We start from the raw sequence: 16,614 nt of genomic DNA, 5'->3' as shown, positions 1-16,614 counted from the left end.
AAATCCCGATGTGTCCTGAAATTCTGTAATGTTTTGTTTACCTTTGGTCCACTTGATTTAAAGTAAATCAAACCATTAACATCTCAAATAAGCTTTTAGGCTCTGTTCACACCTAGGCGTATATACGCCTGAAGCGCGACGCCGCAGCAGCCCCTAAGACGCTGGAGTGATGATTTTACATTGCCCCTCTATGGAGATGGTTCACATCTCCACGCCGAACGCCTGCCGCCTGCCGCCTGAAAACAAGTCCCGGACCTTTTTTTCAGGCGGCGTTCGGCATAGGAGATGTGGACCTGGGGGTAAGCTGCATTCACAATCGCGGCGTTTTGTCACCGCAAATCGTGGTACAAAACGCCGCAATTTGTCGCCGCAATTCGCGGGACAATACACCGCGATTAGGTACGCCAAGGTGTGAATGCAGCCTTAAAGTTTCTTTTTTTTTTTTTTTTTTAATCTACAGCTTTCATTAAAAGTTGTGATCCTTCCATGAAAGTCCTTGTTTATGCACATTGTGTAAGGGGCACAGCTGTCTCCAAATTGTGCTACTGCTGTGATAACGCACATTACACAGACATGGGTCAACGTTGTCACTATAAGAAAGTTAGTCCTGATCAATGATGTTCATTGCTAATGGTGGTGTGAGTGCATGTTTACAGGAATTGGCTAAAGGAGTTCATCACCACTAAGCTGTTAAACTGGATATAAAAAAGCTGAAAACCTTTTTTTTTTTTTTTTATGAAAAAAAAGCCATGGAGTTTAAATGATACACAATGCTTCATCAAACTAAATGGCATTCAGTTTTGCCTCGTTCACACAGACGTACTACAGCGTACACCCGTATGTGGTGGCCATGTTTACCTGCACAGGAATGAATGGATGGATATTCCATGCATCCCTATTCATGTCAATTGTAGACGCATGTGCCCAAAAACATACTGCATTCGGTGTCATGCACCTGCACAGATGTGAAATTGGGGGCAGTGGCTGTGTCCATGCAGCCTCTGTGTCCCAATTGAAATGAATAGGACTGCCTTTGAGGGGATTAACAGAACATCTGTGTATGCCGGTGCGAGTAAACACAGATCTCACATGGGTGTAAGTGGTAGTACGCCTGTGAACACGCGTGTGTACAAGGCCTTAGGGTTTACATCCACATTTAATCCTTTCATGATAATTAGTCATTGATGCTTAGATGCCCAGGCCAAATTTTGCAGTTTTCATTTGTTGGTTAAAGTGACATTTAAGGTTTCTTGTGTTTTTTTTTTTTCTTTTCTTTTAAATAAACATTTTATACTTCCCTGCTCTATTCAATGGTTTTGCACAGAGCAGCCCCGATCCTCCTCTCATCGGGTCCCCCGCCAGCGCTCCAGGCTGCTCCCTCCTGACTAGTGCCAAGTTGCTTGCTATGGGGGCACCCGAGCAGGCTCACTCCCGAGCCACTGTTTTGTGTGTCCATTCACACACAGAGTGTGGCTCTGCCCCACCCCGCTTTCTCCTCATTGGCTCACTGGCTGTGATTGACGGTTGCGGGAGACAATTGCTACCGCAGCTGTCTCGGCCAATGAGGAGGAAGAGACCCAGGAGAGCCGAGGCACTTGTGCACATTGCTGGAGTGAGATGGGGCTAGGTACGTTTTTGTAGGGGGGCTGGGTGAGCTGGTGCACACAGAAGATTTTAATCTTCAAGCCTTTACAACCACTTTAACTTGACTAAAAATCTGTAGGACATATTTATAAAGCAGTCAACATAGCATTCACCAAACATTTAATGCCAGTGAATCAATTAATATAAGACACACGTAACAGGAAAATGCATAGAATGACAGCCGAGTTGGAGACATACCAGCTGATGAACTTGTATTTAAAGGATAAGTTTGCTTTAAAAAAAATTGAAGCCTGTAAAGCATTGCACCGACGATCAGCAGATCACTGATGCCATGTGGGTTTCCTGCGCAGTCAGTATATTGACTTTCTTGTACATTCCATACGGGTAAGCCAATACTCCCTGACAGGAAGACTCTATGAACAATCACAGCGCTGTGGTAGTTCCTTGATAACTACAAGCCCACAGCTGCTAAGAATGTCGCGGCGTGTTGTTTATGCAGACACACAGAGCTTCGCATATGAATGGTGTGGCCATGTGGGCGGAGCTTTATTTTCAAACCGTGACAGCTAGTACGGGGGGCAGCGGCTGCAGCAGTGGGAGACCACTAAATTCGGGTTGAAACATGTAACATATTCCCAAAGGTGAACGTATCCTTTAACGTTTGCAGGCACGAAGGGGGTTAAAGTCACATTTAGGCCTGATTCCCACCTATGCAGGTTGCAGTTTGCATATTCCAGATGCATTTTGTGTTTTCAATACACATTTTTGATCCATTTAAGTCTATGGAACCAAAAAACAGAAAAAAGTCCCTGGCCCTTTCCATAAAATACAGATGTGGACTACATCCAAAGGAAACCATGATTGTAATGTGTTTCTGCAAAAGTGAAAACGTGCTAAAAAATGCATAGGTGTGAACCAGGCCTTAAATAGATTGGCCCAGATTCACAAAGCACTTACACCGACGTATAACAAGTTACGCCGACGTAAGTGCAAATGTGCGCCGTTGTATCTGTGCGCCAGACCCACAGACAAATATGCGCCTAAAACCAGGCTACACCCCGCCGACGTATCTTGCTTACGCCGGCGTATGGTGGGCGTACATTTAGGCTGGGATCATGGTGCCGCTCCCATTCTTTAGCCATTCAAACATGCAAATGAGGGAAATACGGCGATTCACGAACCTGCGTACGCAGGCTACGCGAGGTGCGCGTAAGTTGTACGTCCGGCGTAAAGTTATTCCCCATAAAGGAGGTGCAACCCAGCAGCAGACATGCAAAGGTCTGCACCAGGGAACACAAGTCGGCGTATTTTAAGTTGGACGTGTGTCTGGCTTGGCGTGGGTTACGTTCACGGCGTACGCAGTGATCCGGCGTAGTTTAGGCAGTTGTTCCGACGTGGTTGTGAGCACGCGCAGGGGGATGCGTCCACGTCACGGCGCATGCGCAATTCGTGATAGGTATCTGTCTGGCGCTCGGCCCATCATTTGCATGGGGTCACGCCTCATTTGCATGGGTCACGCCCACTTCCACCTACGCTGGTATACGCCTTTGAATCCCACGCCACGCTGGCGCAGTGTTGGGAGCAATAGCTTGCTGAATGCATTGCTTGCCTTTCTGTGCTGCGTTGGCGTATTGTACATTGGTTACTCTACGGCGGCGTAATGTGCGCCTGCTCTCTGTGAATCTGGGCCAATGGGTACAGATATTTTTTTTTTATATTTTTGATCATGTTATAATGATGCACAACTTGTTGCATGCTTGTTTTTAAAGTGTTTACATTTCTTTATACATGTTTTTAAATATGCTAATGATGCTAGAGCAGACCACCATTCTGCTATCTCAGGCTATAGGTGATATTGGCTGTTCATTCCAATAAAGCGGAGGTTCACCCAAATAACATTTTTCTCAGAACAACTTCTTTAGACTTCTAACATGTACAGTCCTCAAATATTTTTTTTTTTTTACGCTGTACATACTTTATAATCTATCTTTTCATTCCGGCATCCGGGTACTTCTCCCCACGGGAGTAGGCGTTTCCAAGCTGAGGAGGCATGTCATCTGGGAGGTCGCCCAGATGATTGACGTCTTTTCAGAAAAAGCTCAAAATTTTTTTTTATTTGGGTGAACCTCCGCTTTAACTTACATAACAGTGATTGGTGGGTATTATATATTTCAGGCCACGAGTACCGATGGCATTGTTTGGGATATTACTGAAACCTCTCCTTCTGAAATCATCTCTGTTGTGGAAGCTGGTCATGATGGTGAGACGCCTAAACATTACGGGGGGGTTTATCTGGGATCTGGATAGGTACTGTTTAATTTGTTAAGGGAACTGTCATTTGCTGTTTCTGCTCTTCTTCCTCCTTCCTTTTTTTTTTTTTTTTTAGCATAGTCCTCCTGTATTACAGCGGATGCCTTGCCCATTCTAAATGTACTCCTACATGAGAAAATTGTTCCATTATATCAGATATTAAAACATATATCCCTTTTGCCTTGCTTGACAGATGAGCTTACCAAAGGGTTTTACCCCCAGCTTTGCCCCCTTGTGCCAGTTTACCACTACTGTTTTAGCAAGGAACAATAGAAATAGTGCCTGAATTTTGCATTTTTAATTAAACTCTGTGAATGGTAACCTTTATTTATGCTCAGTTCACACCAGAGTCGCTTGTTTTTGTTCCCTATAGACCTCAGTGGGGGTGGCCGATTAATGCGCTTTTTTTTGTGCAATTTCTTGCCTCGCCTTTTCTTAGTAACTAGCTTTTCATTGGCTAAAGCAAAACACTCAAGCCCAAAAAAATTTGCAAACGCAAGCATAAAAACCTATTGAAAAACACTTGAAGGGTCAATGCACAATAGGAGCAGAAAGAAAATGCCAGAACCAGAGAAATTGGCAGAAAAAATGCTCATAGTATTGCTCGTGTTGCACAAATATTTGGGAGAGCCCTAATGTGCATGGACACATAGGAGAACATTGAGCTGCTTCTACAGGCAAAACTCCTGTAAAAGCAGCGATTTTTAAGTCCAATGTGCATGGACCTGAAGAAGCATAAATGTGAACCCAGCCTAATAATGGATAACTCCGTGTCATTTCACGCAAAGCAGGGCGGGAAATTTCAAAACGGAGCATGCGCAGTACGTTCGGCGCGGGAACGCGCCTAATTGAAATGATACACGCCCCATTTGAATTAGGTGGGCTTGCGCCGGACGGATTTACGCTACGCCGCCGCAAGTTTACAGGCAAGTGCTTTGTGAATCAAGCACTTGCCCATAAAACTTGTAAAATGCAATACGTTACGCCGCCGGAATTCTACGTGAATCTGGCCCAAGGTTTTTACGAAAATAGAGCCGGACCATGGCCCCACCCCTCACTTCTCATCTGCTTTCTGGCTGCAATTGAGAACAGCGGGAGCCAATGGCTCATGCTGCTGTCTCAGCAAATACGAAGAGTGCACAGAGAGCCAAGGCTATCGTGCACATCGCTGGACGACGATGGGGCTCAGGTAAGTATTAGGGGGACCTGGGGGGGGGGGGGGGCATGGAGGTTAAAAACCTTAAGCCTTTACAACCACTTTGAAGTGCATAGAGAAAAGAGAATGCTCACTATTGAGGTACAAAGTGATTGTCAAGGATGGCTTTTCATAGAAAATTGCCTTTTTTGCCCAGAAATTTGATGTAGAAGTATACACATTTGCAGAACGTGCTTACAATCTTGTTAGAAAGATAGTTTGGTGACTTTATCGTCCACCTATAGCTTGCTGCCATTAAGGTCTAATAAGAGTAAATAATGTAGAAACCTTGGAAGCGTGAAATTTCATTTAATAAATTGTACCCATCCATTTATTAAATTGAGGATTTTAACTATTTCAGTACCCCCTGGTGTGGCACGAGGAACTGACGCTATTACAGTTCTGGAAAACACAGAGACCCGAAACCAATTTGTGGATGAACTCTTGGAGGTGAGTTGGCTTTTTCTTTATGTAATCCACTTTTTTTTTATGGTATAGAAATTAAATTCTTAAATGAAATTCCACTTGTAATGACTTTTTATCCAAAATCTGACTTTGGGGGGAACTAACTGACACTACCAATGACAATTATTACACAGATTAATGCTAATAATATGCACTTTCACTGTACTAATGACACTGGGCAGGAAGGGGTTAACATCTGGGGCGATCAAGGGGTTAAATATGTGCCTAGCCAGTGTTGGTGTGTACTGTGTTCTGCGTATACTAGGGATCTAGTTTTGATACCCTGCTTAGCAGGGAATGAACAATCAATGAGATCCCCTGTTACTGAACAAAGCTCTGTGGTGTTCAGATTTACAAAGCTGTGTTTGGTGAAGCTCAGAGCTGATCACCCGGTGACGGCGGTCAATCATTGGTTGGGACCCAGTGATCGGCATGTGCTTTGACGAATCACAGCACAGCCAGGCCGGTGGGCATGTCCCACCTGCCCGTGCGCACAGATCACATACTAGGTACGTGATCTAGCGCAGAGAGACCGCTCTGCTTCTGCATATGTAAGTTATACAGTCGGCAAGTGGTTAAACCTTACATTTTAAAATTGTGGTCTTGCCATCTTTCTGTTTAAATTGAACCTTTATAATCTTTTTCCTGCATGACATCCCTCTTCCTTTTAGTATCTGTTTTCTTTTGGTCTGCCATGTCTGCCATGTTTAGTTCCTTTTTAAGGTAAATTATTGTGGGAAAGGTTATAAGATCCCATGAGGTACAGTATCAGATCTGTTTTCTTACAGACTTGCGTCTCAGATGACTGTACTCAGGCTTTGAAAAAGACCACTCAGCCAATAAACACAGCATTGTGGAGTGAGGAAGCCAAAGCCGGACATAGAAGGATCGAAATTCAGACAATTCAGCAGAAATTGGCTGACTTTCGATCGGTCTATAGGCAGGCTGGTTGCACCGAATTTGATCCATTGATCAACTTCAGTACAACCAGCCTGTTTGTTTTTTTGGCCAGATCACTGCTGTTGGCTATAGGAACCAGCAATGATCATTGTATTCTGCCAGTGGGGAAGGCTCCCTGCTGGCAGAACACAATAGTGCTGCAGGGGAATCAAGCCATTTTCTTTCTTTCAACCTGGGTTGAAAGAAAAAAAAAAAGTCATACAATATAGCCTGTCCATACTGCCGAAGATTTGATAATACTGTTGACCTCTGACTGTGTTCTAGGGAGTGAAGTGGGGGTGGGAGAGAAGGGGAGGTAAGGTATTATTTCCACAACAAAAGCATGATCTCTGGTTATGGATTTTCAAAAAATAAGGATAATTGTGTGCATGCAGATTTGAGTATGTCTGATTTAGTAAAAGCCACAGTTAAAGTGTTTCTAAAGATTGAAGTTTTTATATCTAAATGCATTCTCTGCATTAAGATAATAAAACCTTCTTCTGTGTGCAGCAGCCTCCCCTAATATATACCTGAGCCCAATCTCAATCCAGCAATGTTGCGTGAGAGCCTCGGCTGTCCAGGACTCTCACTTCTCATTGGCTGAGACAGCAGCGGGTGCTGTTGGCTCCCACTGCTGTCAGTCAAGAGCAGGTAAGTATAGCATGTTTGTTATTTTTAAACAAAAAAAAAACAAGACTTTAATATCACTTTAATTATCCAAATACAATTGTGCTACTGTGATTTGTTCCTTAGTCCTACTTATCAGTTTTTCTCCATGCTATTCCTTGTTATTATTCACACTGTTCTTCCCCTTTTCTAGCCTTGTCATGTCTCTCTAATACTCTAGTTTCCCCAATAACATTCTTCTCATCACTGTTCTATTTTCTCTCCATCCAAGCTCGAGCTTTTCCTGTCTCAGTGGCTCCAGGATCTAGATAATGATGCCGACATTGTCACAGTCACACAGTTCCAGAATGCTCCAGTCATCCTGCAGGGCCAAACCCGGGAGAAAGTGATCACAATGTTGTCACACGTTAGAGATCTAATTGGCAGGTTAACAGATGTGAAAATGCGTCATCTTTTTCTCATTCTGGCCTCGCCACGGTAAGTGTTTTCTCTTATGTGAGGATGGGTTTGTGTGTAAGTTTTATTAGCTCTGTTCTTACAAGAGAATACAGTTGTGGAATCTTGGAAACAAACCATGTTCATAGATCATTATGATCTAGAAATTGCCATTATCACTCTTTATAGGCCATGATAAACATTTTGACAGAGAAAGCATAGGCTGGTTGAAGTTCATTATTTTTTGATCCATAGACTGTTGTTCCCCTGATGGGTGATGTAAGGTAACCATATGCTGTGATGGTAAGAGACCAGTGCCTTTTTTTTTTTTCTTCCTTACTGTCCACTGGACATAAGAATTGCAGGAATTATTTGAGTCGAGTTATACTGTCACCTTCAGGAGGTTGGGACATGGCATTAAGTCATCCTCTGCGTAACCCCGCCTCTAACCGCCATGCCTCAATTCTCTTGCTAGTGTCCTAAGAGGTTGGACGTCTTTTTCTCGCCTCTGCTGAGAAAGTTCTAAACATGTTTTTTGCAAACTATTTTTCTTCAGTCAAGATAGATGTTTGGTGTCTTCAACCAAGACTTCAGATACACTGAGCTAGTCTCTACAAAGCGGCTCTCTGAATTGCCGTACCCTCAGCTTACACTTTGAGTTTTGTGCAATGTTGAGGATCCTATCTTCCATCATCTAGAGATACAAGGTAACATCTATCTAGTATTAGGTCATTTTTTAACCTATGAGTGTTGGATGGAAGGATTCTTTCTCATCCTTTTTATCTGATGTTTTAATGCTAATAGACACCACATCTAAGGACTGGCAATCTGCAATACAATAAAAATAAATTTTTGGGTTTATTACAACTTTAAGGAGGATTCAGGGTTAGCACTATTTAGTTTTGGTTAGCTAAGGTTCCTTGCCCTTTTCTCAATTTAAATTTGATGTGAGAGCTCTCATATTCATAGATACCATCTTAAAGCGGTTGTAAAACGCTGGACTTTATTTTTTTTTACACCCTGCAAGGTAAAGGCATAATGTGCTAGTATACATCACATTACTAGCACATTATGTTAAACCTATCTTAAAACAAAGCCCTCCTGCGCTGAGATCTCATGGCTGCAGCGGGCTCCCATTTTTACCCATCTTGCTTCCAGGTTTGCAGACTCTGACTCTGTGACTGGCCGGAGATGCGATAATGTCACAGGGCTTGGAAGGAAAAGCACAGCTGGTTGTTCCTTTAGAGCGCATGTGCCAGTGACGTCACTGGCTGCATGTAATGTCCAATATCTCCTAAATGGTGCTTGTTTAGGAGGTATTTATCCTACCGATAGCTAAGCCTCATTATAGGCTTAGCTATAGGTAAAAGTAATGTGTGAAACTTTACTTCCAATTTAAGAGATTAGTTGCCTGTTGGGTATAAACCATTTTTTTCTTGGACCTCCCTCTCTCCAAAGTCAAGGGGCTGAAATTTTCAACTTCACCTATGGAAGTGTAAAGATTGGTCTTTATCCTAGATATATTTTCTGTCCAAGCTTTCTTTCCCTGGAATCAAGGGTTATGTATTGTAGGTATTTGTTGTCCTACTGGTCTTCACTACTGGACATAGTGGCCCAGATTCACAAAGCACTTACGTTGACGTATAACAAGATACGCCGACGTAAGTGCAAATGTGCGCTGGACCCACAAACTAAGATGCGCCTAAAAATAGGCTTCATCCCGCCAACGTAACTTGCCTACGCTGGCGTAGGGTGGGCGCACATTTAGGCTGGACGCATGGTGGCGCTCCCATTGATTAGCTATTCAAATATGCAAATTAGTGAAATACGGCGATTCATGAACATACGTGCGCCCGACGCAGTGAGCGTAAGTTGTAAGTCCGGCGTAAAGTTATTCTCCATAAAGGAGGTGTAACCCAGCAGCAGACATGCAAAGGTCTGCACCAGGGAACACAAGCCGGCGTATTTTACGTTGGACGTGTCTGGCTGGGCGTAGGTTACGTTCACGCCGCACGCAGTGATCCGGCGTAGTTTAGGCAGTTGTTCCGACGTGGTTGTGAGCATGCACAGGGGGATGCGTCCATGTCTCTGCGCATGCGCAGTTCGTGATACGTATCTGTCTGGTGCTCGGCCCATCATTTGCATGGGGTCACGCCTCATTTGCATGACTCACGCCCACTTCCACCTACGCCGGCGTACGCCTTCGAAACCCAGCGCAGCGTTGGGAGCACTGGCTTGGTGAATTCCATGCTTGCCTCTCTGCGCTGCATTGGTGTAGCGTACATTGTTTGCGCTACGGCGGCGTAATGTGCGCCCGCTCTCTGTGAATCTGGGCCTGTATGTCTGAATTTTTTTTCTTTGGGCTTGGCTCAGAAAACCTTTGTTTTTTTTACCACAAATTGTTGTTCTAGACTTTTTTCTCCTCAAGTGGTATGGCAGCATGATTTTCATTTTGTTGGGTCTTTTAGTGGCTTTTGCCCACCCCTCGCTTTTACACATCTCAACTGTTTAAGAATTTATACAGTTCCTAAACCCTTCAATTAATCAATAAAGAAAAAAGTGTTTGTTTTTTTCTTGTACTTTACTCGTTTATTTGTACTTGCTGTAAAATCTTTTTCTTGCGGTCTATTGAGGTTATTATTTTGTTATTGACCCTGATTGCTCATAGAACTGAGGCATGTCAGTTGGAGGTGGTGTTATATGAGGGCTGGCTTTGTTCTTTTGTCTGCCAGTGCCCCATTTCTACACATCCTGGATTTCTTAGTAAATTTAAAGAAAAAAAATTGAAGTCCATTACAAAAATCTTATTTTCTTTTTTTTTTTCAAATATTTTAATTCTTAATCATCAAAGGCGAGTCTAGGTTCTCACAACAGATATATTTAACAACTTTAACAGATATATTTAAGGAAATAGAACAATAGTCCAAAAATAGAAATCGGATCATTCATAGCACCCTCAATATACATCCAGTGAGAATTGGCTCCAATATTTCAGCTACCACAGGGAACACCCCGAGTCCCTATACCCGGGGTTACCCTATCTGTTTTCCATTTTCTAAATGACAAAAACAATAATAATAAAAAAAAAGGGGGCGTGAAAAGGGTGGGGAAGGGGAAGGAGATAGGGAGGGGGAGAGCCCTGGATAGATAATGAATAGCTTATTGTCGGGTATCTAGTTATGATACCTATGCCTGACAATCATGAGTTAAGCAAGGTCAAACATATTCCACCTCTCCAAAGTACTGTTGTTTTGTGCTGAAAGTCTTATTTTCTTTTAACCCTTATGCTTGACATATACTATACAAAAAATTGTCCGAAATTCGATCGTTTCGACAGTTCGTTCGTTTTTCGGGCAGTTAATGGGTACAAAATCGATAATCGTTATGAGGTTTTTGAGCCAAAAAAAAAAAAACGTAGGGCAAGTTTGGAAATGTTCTGCCAAACAAGCGATAAATTGAAAGGTTAATGTGTTTCCCATTAGAACTGTCTCCACTAGGTATATGTAAAAAAACGAACAACAAATTGATTCATTTATGTCCACTGAACGATTTATCTGCCATTATCGACGGAGCTTCGGACCGGGTCCCGGGCGCACGCGACCCACGGCTGGGCACTTAAAGGGGACGTACAGGTACATGCTTGTGCCCAGCCGTGCCATTCTGCCAACGTAAATGTGCAGGAGGCGGTCCTTAAGTGGTTAAACATGGCTCACTTACAGGTTAAAATCTCTGAATCCAGCCTGATAGGGTAATCATTGGCACACAAAAGGGTTTATTTACTAAAGCTAGAGAGGGCAAAAGTAGTCACAATTCTGCAGAGAAACCAATCGGCTTCCAGGTTTTGTATGATCAGCCGTTGCCCCTTTTATTGTCTGCTGTTCCATTTATGGTTACCATACCAGTCAGAGATTTTTAACCTGAAAGTGTGCTATGTTTAATAAAATGGTGTTCGATCCAGCACCCTGTTCTGTGCTTCTTTCCATACAGAGGTTCAATGTAACAGACATGTCTCGAATATTTTTAAATCATTTCTCTCCTTTTTCCTTTTAAGTAAAATTTAGTAGATCAGCATCATCATAGTATGGTTAAGCATGACTTGTGTTCTTGCAATGTCTCTCCTAGGTATGTAGATAGAGTAATTGATCTACTACGGCAGAGGCTTAATCAAGCGGAACTCTTGGAGAAGAAGAGAGAAGCATGGCTGGAGAGGGGAAAGTCTGCCCAGGAGGAGAGGGAAAGCCTGGAGCCTAAGCTACAAGTCCTTCTGGAGAGAAGCCGTGAACTCCAGAAGCAGGTAAGTTCTGGGACAGATTACACACATGGTGTGAAGGGGTAACCAGAAGTTTACAAGGTGTGTCAATAAAGATTCTGATAGAAATGTCTGCTTTCATGTGCCTCCATTTTGTTGCAGATCGAAGCAGAAATCTCGTGGAAGTATAACAACCGACCTGTGAAAGTAATTGGCACTGGACTTTGACCTTTTTGTCTTGTGACTTCATGATTGGTTCATACATTAAAACATCTTATTTTTATGGAATCGCTTATGCTGAATCTCCTGTCTTTATAGTGCTGTCCCTCGAAATCCACAATGCACCCCTTTTTATCTCTCCATCCTGAGGATGACACATTCTATCTCCATCCCCACTTCTTCATATTACCGCAGTGCGAGATGTGCACCTTTCCCCTCTTCTTGGCTTTCTAATTACATCCCATCAGAATGACGAGTGACCTGTCACTGCTCATTATTCTGGCTGCTCGTTATCTCAGTGCTTAGGGGGGAGCAGCACCCTCCAGCTGGACATTGAGTGATGGCATCTATTAATCAGCAGGCTCACAGAGCAATACCTGTAACCACAGCTTGCTACAGAGCGTGCAACTCTGCCAGGAGGCAGGATGCCATGGTTTGTCAGGTTCTGAGTGGCTGGAATAAAAGAACAACACTGCAGGATTTGCCTGAAAAGTTGATAAGGGAGCATCACCTTGTGGGTCTGTGACTGAACACTTCTGGCTATTGTGACACTTTGCTCCACTGCTGATAATGGGTTAAGGCAGACATTATTGCCTGGCTTAGATAGAAAAAGAAACATTGATTGTGACTGCGTGAGCTTTAGAATATTTGCAGAGAGAGTTCTTTTCTGTATATAACTGTACTACACATGCCCAGCTCTAGAAACGGAACTATGTTGATGCTATCTGTAGGAAATAAGTGTATAAGGTAAAGATAACATTTTTTCACCTTCAGAAGGTGACCCTTAAATGTCGGCCCTTACCTAATAAATTTGTTATCTTTAACTTTTACTCTCATAGTGCCATCAGTCCTTTACAATGTAATTCAGGCCTGATTTCCCAGTGTAATCTTCCTACGGACTGCAGTTATTTCTCAACAGTCAGATTCAGGCTTCTAGGCAAGGTAAGAATGCGTTGATTGGGCATTGTGTGCCCTCTGTGGAAATACAGCATGGTTATATGAACATTTACATGAGAACTACATTTGGACATCTGGCTGGGTCTTTTCCTTAATCTCATGGGATGTCTTCTCCCAGTATGTTAAAGTAAACCTGATGTTCCAGCAGGAACACCGGTTCCAGAGTGCCACAGGAGCACAGAAACCAGGAGCAAGCAATTAAGGACATCTCAATTTCAAGTCTGAATTTCAATTGTGGTCCTCCTCCTCCTGCTGAGAATGAATAGAGATCATCGAGAGCAGCCATGAACCAATCAGGTGCCCGCTGTTTTCAAGGGCAGGTTACTAAATGAATGAAGACACTGTAGTTTGTTTCTGACATTAACACTGGCACCTCCGGTCTTGATGGAAGATGTAATCCTTGTTTATATGTGATCCAAATTTTAAAAAATGTTACTTTTCCAATTCTATTTGTATCATAATAATTCCAAAATACATATTTTTAATTGTTTTAAATTGCCACAATTGAAAGACTGCATACCTAAGTTATTATATCAAATCTTGTGCAATGACTGCACCTGCCAGGCACATTCAGGCCATCACTTGTGCCAAGTTTAGCACAAATTAATTAAGTTCAAAGGATAAGTTTTTAACTTTTGTACAAAAAATTATAAATGCACATATTTTTGCAGGTTAAAAAAAATGTGCATTTTTCATTTTCTGTAGTAGGGTCCTGTAAAGCATTGCACCAGCGATCAGGAGATCACTGATGCCATGCGGGTCTCCTGCACACTGTCGGTGTATCTGCTTATCTGTACGGGTAAGCTGATACTCGATGACAGGAAGACTCTGTGAACTTCCACAGTGCCATGGTAGTTCATTGAGAACTACAAGCCGACAGCCACTAAGGCTGTTGGGACTTGTAGTTCATTCATACACAGAGCACTGCGATAGTAAAGCCTGCTTTGTTATTTTTACCTATAGATAAGCATATAATAAGACATAGGTAAAATTAATATCTCCTAAACATGCATCGTTTAGGAGATATTCACCCTGCATGCAGCCAGTGACATCACTGGCACATGCGCTCTGAAGGCGCGGGATACCGTGCTGGAACTTTAGAGCTTCACGCTGGAACTGAGGGCTCGAGTGTGACTTCATCACAGCTGCTGCTGGAGGGCATTGTTCTAAGGTAAGTTTTCCATAATGTCTTAGTATGCGATGCATACTAGCACATTCTACAATTGCCTTTACAGCTTTACTTCTACAGTATAGCCTATAGCTCACTAAACAATTTTAAAACAAGCCTGCAACTGCTTTTGAACATACAACTTTACTTTAAATAGAAATACAAAAATTCCCCTAGTGGTGGGACTTTTCAGGCACTTTAGTCATATAGTATATGGAGAGTTAAGTTCATAAAAAAAAATATATATATATATATATATATATATATATATATATATATATATATATATATATATATATATATATATATATTATTAATACATTACTGGATAAAAGAAACACAAAAACAATGTGTACATGGTATGAACAACTTAATACACCAACTGTGTGAAGCAATGATGAAACGGTATAGCTTTCTCCACCCATAGAAAAACAGTGATGGAAAAAAGTATTTAAGCCCCTGCTGATTTTGTACGTTTGCCCACTAACAAATGATCAGTCCTATAAGTCCTAACAGTGATAGAAAGAATAACAACAAAAATATCCAGAAAAACGCATTTCAAAAAAGTTATAAAATTATAGACTGATCATTTCTTTGTCAGTGGGCAAACGTAGAAAATCAGCAGGGGATCAAATACTTTTTTCCATCACTGTATACACCACCTTCATCTGGGTCATGAGAGGTATCATATATATATTATATAGTCAATCAAATGGCGTAATAAATAAACATTCCGTGTTTCAGTTGAAAGCAAAGCTTGATAATTCTGCTCGTCCACCCAGCCTTCAGAGTACAGTAATGTCATTGTACTTAGGGAACAGATAGTGTGGGGGCTTCAACCATAGAAAGGAGATGGTTAAAAAACTGAGGCCCTGAAGACTCTATCCTGCTCTCAGAGAACAGTCCTGGGCAGTGATGACAAAGGGAGCCTCAATTTTGTGGTAACAGCTGTAATCAGGCATGCAAGGTGGGAAAGAGGTGTTGTGTCCTACTGTAGGAATGTCCAGCAGAGTGGCAGTGGGAATATCCAGAAGTTCCACATTAAAATTACACTACTACACTTAGACCCCTTTCACACTGGGATGGTTTTCAGGCGCTTTAGCGCTGGAAGTAGCCTCTGCTTAGCGCCTGAAAACCACCTCCCATTCATTCAAGTATGACTTTTCACACTAGGGCAGTGTGCTTGCGGGACATTCTGAAAAGTCCTGCAAGCGGCATCTTTGGGGCGGGTTGGGAGCGCTGTATTTAGGAATGAATGGGCAGCGCCTAAAAGGGGTTTGAAAGCACCGCAGAACAGGAGTTTTTAATCCTTTTTTTGGGGGGTTAAAAACGCCCCGCTAGTGGCTGAAAAGGGCAGCTTAAACAGCGCTAAAACGAGCGGCGATTTAGCGCTAACACCACAGGTGCTCAGTGTGAAAGGGGTCTTAAAGCAATGAATCGTCAACATCTGGACTCCAGAGAAGGATCTTTTCATCCCGATTTGTAAAGGCCTCTGTTGCTGGTGAAAAGAACCTGAAATATGTTCTTTTATCCCCCCCAGCACCTTTGTTGCCTACTCCACAGGACCAAGATGAAGGTAATTTCTGTTAGAGGACATGGTACTCTGACCTCGTCAAGCACCTGGTAAACTCTCTCCAAGATCGTCCAGATCATCTGTTCCAGGGGGCCAGTTTGCTGCCCTGCCTTTCAGTTGCTGTCTTTAATGGTTTATCCACTAAAGCCCAGGTTCTGAGGGACTTGGGCTTGTTGGTTTTGGTAATTTCTATGCTTTTGAAAGCTGAGGAAATTACTTTTTGCAAAGTCTACTGCTGCACTTGGAAAGTATATTTCTCTTGGTGCAACACAAGAAAATTACAATTCAAGAAAGTACTCCATGGGATGAATCTCATCTTTCCTCAGGTCTGCTCTGGATCAGCGTTTAGCTTCCTGCAAGGATCAACTTTCAACGTAAGAGTTTTATTTTTATTAATTTTTTTCAGAGACCGCTTGCTTTTCACTCCTTAGTGAAGGCCTTTGTAAAGGGCGTTACTCACATTGTTCCTCCTGTACATTCGCCAGTGACCCTTTGGGATCTTAAACTGGTTCTACTTATGAAGAATATTCCTCTGTCTCTCCTTAATCACAAGGTTGCCTTTCTTGCCACAATCACTTCTGTGAAGCAAATTTCTTTTTTTTTTTTCACAAGAAAAATGTTTATTCAAATTTTTACAGTACAAGCGATGCATAAACACAGTCACATAGAAAGCATTATACAGATTAGGGGAGGGACCTCATCTAAGCAGTTGAATACACCTTAAACAGATAGCGAATAGCTTTCAGGAAATCATAACAGTGGGCCATTATCATCATTGTCACCCGTGAACTCTGTGCCCCAAGCATCTATCCACCCCGACCATAGTAGGACAGTTTCGATTAGCGAAGGTGATCTTGTACAGTGCAGGCACC

At 42.5% G+C, this 16,614-nt stretch overlaps 1 protein-coding gene across 2 annotated transcripts in view; it reads left to right on the top strand.

Moving 5' to 3' along the window:
- CDK5RAP3 (CDK5 regulatory subunit associated protein 3) overlaps positions 1-12,874 on the top strand; it is a 52,655-nt gene extending 39,781 nt beyond the window's left edge. For both annotated transcript variants that reach the window (XM_040331325.1, XM_040331324.1), the window contains exons 10-14: positions 3,781-3,865; positions 5,472-5,560; positions 7,413-7,618; positions 11,699-11,870; positions 11,988-12,874. In XM_040331325.1, the coding sequence (XP_040187259.1) occupies positions 3,781-3,865; positions 5,472-5,560; positions 7,413-7,618; positions 11,699-11,870; positions 11,988-12,053 (618 nt within the window). In that variant the 3' untranslated portion in view covers positions 12,054-12,874. The remainder of the gene's footprint in view (positions 1-3,780; positions 3,866-5,471; positions 5,561-7,412; positions 7,619-11,698; positions 11,871-11,987) is intronic.
- Positions 12,875-16,614: the final 3,740 nt, after the last annotated feature.

This window comes from Rana temporaria, chromosome 12, assembly GCF_905171775.1.
Source record: "Rana temporaria chromosome 12, aRanTem1.1, whole genome shotgun sequence".
NCBI lineage: Eukaryota > Metazoa > Chordata > Amphibia > Anura > Ranidae > Rana > Rana temporaria.
Note: the sequence above shows the minus strand (reverse complement) of the source record. Positions and strands in the feature narration are given on the sequence as shown.